The sequence below is a fragment of the Peromyscus leucopus genome, chromosome 3 (genome assembly GCF_004664715.2).
Source record: "Peromyscus leucopus breed LL Stock chromosome 3, UCI_PerLeu_2.1, whole genome shotgun sequence".
Classification (NCBI taxonomy): domain Eukaryota; kingdom Metazoa; phylum Chordata; class Mammalia; order Rodentia; family Cricetidae; genus Peromyscus; species Peromyscus leucopus.
This window is the reverse complement of record NC_051065.1, coordinates 104,072,755-104,080,835: the sequence shown is the minus strand read 5'-3', so window position 1 is coordinate 104,080,835 and position 8,081 is coordinate 104,072,755. Positions and strand designations below refer to the sequence as shown.

The 8,081-nt window shown below is 48.6% G+C and overlaps 1 protein-coding gene across 1 annotated transcript in view; it reads right to left on the bottom strand.

Annotated features, from left to right (window-relative positions):
* Nucleotides 1-1,318: 1,318 nt before the first annotated feature.
* Nucleotides 1,319-8,081, bottom strand: part of Copg1 (COPI coat complex subunit gamma 1) — a 25,352-nt gene continuing 18,589 nt past the window's right edge. The window contains exons 18-24 of the mRNA XM_028854110.2: nt 7,790-7,858; nt 5,947-6,089; nt 5,542-5,713; nt 4,867-4,964; nt 3,778-3,916; nt 3,202-3,300; nt 1,319-1,704 (exon numbers count right to left, since the gene is read on the bottom strand). Coding sequence (XP_028709943.1) covers nt 1,574-1,704; nt 3,202-3,300; nt 3,778-3,916; nt 4,867-4,964; nt 5,542-5,713; nt 5,947-6,089; nt 7,790-7,858 — 851 coding nt within the window. The 3' untranslated portion in view covers nt 1,319-1,573. The remainder of the gene's footprint in view (nt 1,705-3,201; nt 3,301-3,777; nt 3,917-4,866; nt 4,965-5,541; nt 5,714-5,946; nt 6,090-7,789; nt 7,859-8,081) is intronic.

Genomic DNA, 8,081 nt, shown 5'->3' with positions numbered 1-8,081 from the left:
ACCAGGAAACCCGTTCTGCTTTCCCAGTCATTCATGTCACCCTCACAGGCGGACCGATGGCCACCAGAATGAGACTTTCTAGCTCTCCACACACAACCCTTTAATGGTCAGGAAGTCCGTTTCCTTTTTAACATCTGTGTGTGTGCCTTTAAATAAAACAAGAACACAGTTGTCTTCACAAAAGGAGGCGGAGACACAATTTCCTTCAGTGAGGTTTATTAGAATGGAATGGCCTCCAGGCTGTGATCAGGCCAGGGGGTGGGAGGGGAAGACATTAGGCAGAAAGAATACAATTATGGAGGTCTAAGCAAGAGTGGGCATTAAAGGGAAGGACAGGCTTTCTTTAAAGCCTGGAGAGGCCCTCCACTAAGGGCTGGAAAGGGGGGCAGAGGGCAAGCAAGATCAGCGGCTCCAAGGCGTCCCTGGGAGAGGGATGGAGAGGTTGGGGACAAGGAATGTCTTCAGGGAGCAGCCTTCAGAGCACCTCCATGAGCAGATTCCCCCAAACAAATGAGAAATCTGACTCTTTGCAACCCTTTAAGGGTGACAGGAACTTTCACATCACGTGATTCAGTTCAACACAACCAATCACATGGAGGAGCCACGACCATAAATCATGAGTTACTATTAGTCCACAGCACAGACATCGTCTTAACTATGCTCAGGTGTGGCTGGTTCTCCTCATGTTATGGGATTGGCCTAAAGGTGCAGGCCTATGCTCTGACATGCGCATGTCTATGTGCATGGGCATGCTGCATACAAGTGTGCATGAGGAGATCGGAGGACAACTTGTGCGAAATGGTTTTCTCCTTCCACCACTTGGGTAGTCAAGTCTTGGCCATCTCAGTAGCTCCCAGAGGAGGTCCACTCCTTAAAAAGTTCTACTGCTGTTTCCAATGGTTTAAAACCACCTGATTTGAGTTTAAAGCCCACGACCATTGGGGCATACCCCAAGATTTTACTCCAGCCAAAAGAGAACACAGAGACTGTTCTTCCCATCACAGACCGACCAGAGCAGACCCTCCGAACACCCCCCAATCCAGAGCTCATCAGGTAACACCCTGGCGAAGGACCTCAGCCCTGTGGAGCCCCATCCATCTATAATGCCTGAAGAGGAGTGTCTCATCAGACCCGCTAGCTGTCTTCACTCAGCTCGCCTTTATCCCCATCCTAAGCTTGGCACTGGCACAGCCCCAAGGGGTGCCTGCATGCTCCGCTTGGTGAAGGAGGCCCCGGGGAGAGTGGAGGCCCTGAGCACAAGCCTGCAGAAGAAGCAGTTCTAAGAAATACATGCTGACTTATTACAGGGGTAAGACAGTTTTTCTGGGGATAAATATGCGAGAAAGTCTGAACATTTTATTCATTTGTGATGTCTCCTTGCAGGTAGGATGAAAAAAAATCTACCCTAGCATTCCTGGGTGATAGGATGGAATTAAAAAAAAAAAATCTGTCTTGATTTGTGATTGTTTCTGAATACAGAGGTGTGGGGAAGGGTTTCCACTGGCTTCACGGGGAAGAAGCTACTTCAACGTAGTGTTGGAAAAGGCAGGAGTAGGCCTAGGTAGGCAGGACTTTAGCCCACTGATGCCAAGATGATGTCTACCGGCAGCTCCTCGGAGCTTCTGGCTGTCACCTGCATCGTCACTGTGTCCAAAAGCAGAAGTCGAGAGCGCACAAGGATGTCATGACCGCCCCGGAACACACCTGGAAGAAGAGAGAGGAAGTAGGAGGCTACATTAAGGGTGACCCATGTAGCAGCTGATCAAGGCAGCCCCTATGCGGAGGCCCAGTTGGGAGGGCTGGGCAAACCTCACTGCTTCTCCGAACTCTGGCACCCTTAACAACAAAGTATGGCAGTAAGAATGTTAACTATTTCAGGCTCCTGCCAGGCTCAAGTAAGCACAGATACAAAAGGCTTAAACCTCATGTCAGAGGCTCTCCCACAGTGGCTGAATCTGAGAGTGCTGATGAGGGGAAGAGCCCTAGTAAGAAAAAAACCACAAAGCAGGTGTTTGACAGACCCAGGGGACTGAGTTGCCTCATCAAGGCCAGAGGGGTGAGCCTGGTGGCGGTGAGCTGTGAGCACGCACTAAAGCAGAACATCTTCCCAACCGTGTTTGTAAACATTCACCTCACCCCACCCCCACAATAAGTAACACGCCCCCCCCCCCCAAAAAAAACCCCAAAGTTGGGTGTGTCTCAATGGTAGAACATTTGCCTTGCCTAGCAGGCAAGAGGTTCTGGGTCTGATTATCAGCACTGGAGGGGGCAAAAAAAAAAACCAACCAAACAAACAACAAACCAAACCAAGCAAACAAACAAAAAACCAGGTGTGTAGTTCATTGAAGCTGAGACAGGAGGATTACTTACAAGAACAAGAAATCTTGGGTTACACAGCAAGACTGCATCAAGAATCTGCCTAGCCTCAGTCCCGGAGTTTTCAATGCCCTCAATTACCAGCTCCATCCCCACAACTGTCTCAAATAAAATAATCTAGGGCCCTTTTTGAGTTAAACACGGATATCAAGTATTTACATATGAATTACACAAATAATTTGCATGCAAATACTCTAGGGGAGAGTGGGTACAGGTGTTCTGAGTGTGGGAAGACAGTTAGTGTTCATTATATGCCCTATTTAATTTTTGTATGTGTTTGAAAATTTCCAAGACAAAATGCTTAAATAGTCATTCTTTCATTTTGCTTTGCTTAGGTGTTTAAGCCCGTGGCCTTAAACTTACACAAAAGTTTCTCAAACGCTGAAATTACAGGGTAAGCTATCAGGCCAGGCCCCATACCCATTCTTCTTAGACGAAACAAAAACAAAAAACAACCAATAAAGTTGATCATTGGACAAAGGAACATCAACAAGTTACTGGAAAAAGAAATATGAATGGAAGACACTTCATTCAAAATGCAAAAACTTACATTAAACTACACTGGGGGCTGGGGAGATGGCATTTGTATCCCCAATGTTAGATCTGCTGCTTTCAGAGACCAGCAGTCAGGGAGAAATGCTGAGCCATCAGGCCACACCCACTGCAGCCAATCTTACAGGAAAAAGGACAAGGCCCTGCCAGGACTACTGGAGCACACGGGTGTGTTGGGGGTGTGTGTAGGGGGGAATGGTTGGGGCAGACAAAGCCCAGCAGCATCCTCACCTGTAAAGCTACCCAGACCCTCGCACAGGAGACGTTTCTTACCAGCGAGCAGCAGTGTGTGAGTGTTCTTGTTTTCTGGTACTTTGTCTGACCTCTCACAAGGATGCATTCCCAAGAACTTCACAATATTGCCCACAGCCTCTGTAGGAAGAAACCCCAGCACTATTAAGTCTCGTGTGTGTGTGTGTGTGTGTGTGTGTGTGTGTGTGTGTGTGTGTGTGTGTGTGTATTTTGTTGGGTGCTAGTTAAATCCTGGCCTCATACACACTAAGTATGCACTTTCGCTGGGCAGTGGTGATGCACGCCTTTAATCCCAGCGCTCAGAAGGCAGAGGCAGGCGGATCTCTGTGAGTTCGAGGCCTGCTTGGTCTACAGAGTGAGTTTCAGGAAAGGCACAAAGCTACACAGAGAAACCCTGTCTCTTTAAAAAAAAAAAATGTGTGCACTTTCCTGCTGAGCCAAAAGGCCAGTGCCGAGTCTTGGCCACCACCACTCAGTATATGTCCTCTAGATATGGCCGTGGGTTCTTGGTGGGAAGAGGGAGGCACAGAGCGGCTACAGTACAGCTGAGGGCCCTGAAAGGCAGCCAGGTCAGAGATGGTGTCTCCAGCTTTGTACCTTCAAGTGTCTTGATGGTAGACAGGGTGAATGTTTCCTCCTTCTCAAACTCATCCCCGACCTCATCCCAGGCTGCTTCAAAGTTCACTTTCATGACTTTCTGGATGTGATCGGCCACAGTAACTTCTAGATCCTCCAGCTGGAGAAATGGGGATAGAAGTTAGACTCCAGGGAGAGACTTCCTGTTCCATTTCTAGGCCTCTGCTCTGAACTCAGCCACTTTCCCTTTCTTCCCGCAGCTCACTTAGCAGGTACTTCCAGCGCGGGAACATGGTGGGCTTCGGGACAGAACAAGTTATGTTGGGACCCATCCCAAGGTACTCAATGAAAGGGGCGCTCCTTCAACAGGCAGCAGCCATTTCTTCAGCCGACTCTGTACTGTAGCTCTGTCTTCGAGGAACAACCTAGGCTGGACCCTATTATCACCTTAGCTGTGAACTTGACATTTAAGACTCCCATTCAGCCAGCCTGGACTGTGTCCTCTGTCCCTTCTTCTGACAGATCTTCACAGAAATCTGCTCTGGCAGGGGTTTACAGCGCATACAGCCACTGCTGTGACAGTGCTACCTCAGCTCCAGCTCCCCAGAGAAGTCTGAAGGCACCTCCTGCCTCATTTTGGCTCAGGAATGGCCCTTCTCTACCACGGTTGTTACTCTAAAGGGTGAACATCAGCTGTACTCTAGTGACTACGGGACGCTGGGGCTCAGCAGAGCAAATTTATCTAGAAAGCAATTTGACTACAGTGATTTAAAGTCTTCATGCTTTCCTTTTGAGCCAGTTAGGAATTTATCCTAAGAAAATAATCAGAAATGCATGTAAAAGTGTGCATACATTTATATATATATATATATATATATATATATATATATATATATATATATATATATATATATATATATACCTGTGCACCACAGCCACGTAGTGCTTGCAGAGGCCGGAAGAGGCCATCAGATCCCCGGGAACTGCAGTTACACACAGTTGTTATCTACTATGTGGACACTAGGAATTAAACTTGGGTCCTTTGAAAGAACACCAGTGCTTTTTTTAACCACTGAGCTATGGCTTCAGTCCCTGACACTATCCCCTTACCACATATTCATCCTCATAGCCTTCTTCATCAATCTCTCCAGTGTTGGGGTCACAGTCCTTAACGGTGAACTTCATCACACAGCTGAATGTGCATGCCACTGTGGGGAAGAAGGACTGGATGAAGACAAGCTCCTTCAGAGTCACATGGACATGTCCTGCCCTTCAGGCAGCGTTAGAACAGCTAACATACCATCAACCCCAGCATGCTGGACAAAGGCGGCACCACCTCCTAGGACAAGAGCGTCCAGTCCCAGGTCTAAAGACAAGACTAAAGAACCAGAGGCAATGCAGCGTGGCTCTGACCATGCCTCAGTGGCAGGCTACTGTCCATCACAGAAAAAGCAGCTGGTCAGATCGCCGGAAAGATGAATTTAAGATGCGTGGGTGTTTGTGCGTGTCTTTGAGAGAGCACATAATGAAAGAGTACCACGTTGTCTGAAGACCAAACAGGCTTTGATTCTAAACTCAATACAGCCCACCTAACTCAGCCTCAGCTTCCTCACCTATGAGCAGGAATAGGCAGGCCCTTTCCTGGAGTTGCTCTGAGAATGAAACAGGGTAATATTGGAAAGGAACTTGGGCCTGAGCAAGTCTCTTGTCGGAACCGAGGAGTTTCTCTGCCATCCTCGATGCACAACTCCCATGGAGCCTGGGTGGTATCTACAGAGAGCTCACCAGCTGTAGGGTCTTCCTTGGGCAGAGCCACTAGTGTGTAGCAGGTCCCAGGCTGGTTGTAGGGCAAGCTCCGGGCAGGCACATAGGAGAGTACTTCATATGCCTCAGTGGGCTCCATCTGCACTGTGACATTCTCCAGGGTCTGGTCATTGAGGGTGTTTGTGCAGTCAAACTGGATAAGGAGGAGAAGGGCTCAGATGTTGCTCTATGGGAAGAGGCAGGATATACCCCCCATCCCCAGCCCTCTGCCTGGTTGACATTCACAAGCCATAGAAGTCCTGGGCAAAGCGGGATGAGACACACCTGCTGGTGACAGGTACAGTCATCAAGCTGAGCCCCCAACCAACTCATGGTAAGCCCTACAGGCCCCATCAGATCTGGGACTGCTCAGACCACTGTGCTTACCTGGAACACCAAGTGGTCTGAGAAGGTGTGTTTGGTGCAGCGGATGACATACTCAGTCTCTGACTCGGTGAGGGCCACAGGCTCAGGTGAGGACTTGAAGAGGGGTCCCAGCCCCTGGAACTCAGGCACCGCTGCTAACTGCTCTGAAATCCACAGGACACAGTCACTTGGTTTCTGCATCTCCACACCAATCGTGTTGAACACCCAGGCCTCCTGAGAGGGAGGACCTGCGCATGTCCAGCTGGCTGCTAACTCTTCCTCAGGACATTTCTCAGCTCTGTCTGGTTCATGCTACATAACCCTCCAGGAAGATGCCTCTCTGTCTTATGCAAGACCTCTGAAGCAATTCACCAAGTCTGAGATCCTAATGTCCCATGCCTAATGCATCTGAAGACTTTTAGCTTTAGTCCATCAATGATTCATATTCTCTCTGTGGGTCTCTCTCTGTCTATCTGTCTGTCTATCTCTCTCTGAGACTGGAGGGGACAGCTGTTAGCCACCTGACACGAGTGTTAGGAACTGAACTTGGGGTCCTCTGTAAGAACAGCATGTGCACTTAACTGCAGAGCTGGATGAAGATTAGGAAGCCTATGATGATGAAGTATGTACTGTTAAAGTTACAAATTCAGGGGAGGGACAAATCCACTCTATGTACTAGACAGTTAAGACAGAAGGCCAATAATGAGCTACTTCTTTTTTGGAGGGTCTAACTCTGTAGCCCAGGCTAGCTTCAACTTTGTGATCCTGCCTCAGCTTGCTGTCTTGAGTGACAAGTGAGTGCTACTATGTTCAATGAAGAGCTACTTCAGAATGTTGCAGAAACACCAGACATGGTAGCACAGGCCTGTAATCCCAGTTACTCAGGAGGACAAAGCAGGAGGGGCCGGTTCAAGGCCTGCCTGTTGGACAGAGTGAATTCACGGCTAGCCTGGGTGCCTCATTAAGATGTTGTCTCAACATAATAAAGATAACAAGAGCTGTAGTTCAGTGTTGGAACACTTATACCCAGCATGCTTGAGGCCCTAGGTTCAATCCCAGCACCAATAAATAACTAAGTAAGTAAGTAAGTAAGTAAATAAATAAATAAATAAATAAATAAATAAATAAATAAATAAAACTTTTCCTTCAGAAAACTTTCGTGTGGCCTGTGGGTAAGACTCCTCACTATGCACCATGGCCAGGTCCTAGCCCAGGGTCCCCATGACTCCACCAGGCTCATTCTGGTATTCCTCACAGGCTGGAAGCAGGTGAAGAGGCGCATGGCAGGTGGCTGTGAAAGGTGTCCACCTCCAGCAGCTTCACCCCTGCTCTCTCTCCCCTTCTCTAAGGCATGCTTTCTCCCTGCAGTCACTGGTCAGCTCTGTGCCTCACCAGGCTTGAGGAACAGATTCAGGACAAGATCTGGAGGAGGGCTGAGCTCGAGTTCCTTGACAACAGTCTCTCGGTTTCAAAACCAGTGTTTTAACAGCAGACAAACTTTATAAGGTAACATGGACTGAACAACTAATGAATCAAAAACAAGCACCAGTGTCTTTGAACTCTGGCTACACCCCATCACACATCCCAGAAGCAAGGCCAGGAGCACTCAGACGCAAACATGAAAGAAGGCCCAGTACTCTCAATCACCTGGCACGCACAAGAACCAAGAAAGTTCTTGCTCTCTTTAAGAAATGGGGCTGGGCTGAAGTGCAGAATCTCAAACACACCAAGCAGGCACTCTACCACTGAGGCACACATCCTCTGAAGTTCCTATACTTAAACAGAGGGAGACCAGGTCCTGTGCGATGAGTAGCTGGCAGGCTCTGAAGTCACATAACTTCTGAGCATACTGCCCATTACTTACCCTGGAAAATCTCCTGCCGAGTGGCTGCCACTTTCTCCGGCTGTTTGACGGTGGCCGTGGCGGTACTTTCTGCAAGAGCAAGCAGCGCTGGTGACCCAGAGCTCTAGTCCCAGGCAGCAGGTGCTGCTGACCCCATGTTATTCCTCGGACATTATAAATGCCAACTCTCCTGAGAGAGAAGCATGCAAGGAAAAGAGCAAGCTTGTCAGCATGGCTGTCCCCGTTGCCTGAAGCAAGAGGTGGCAAGGGCTACTCCCTCTTTACAGCACACCCACCCATCCTGGTCCATTCT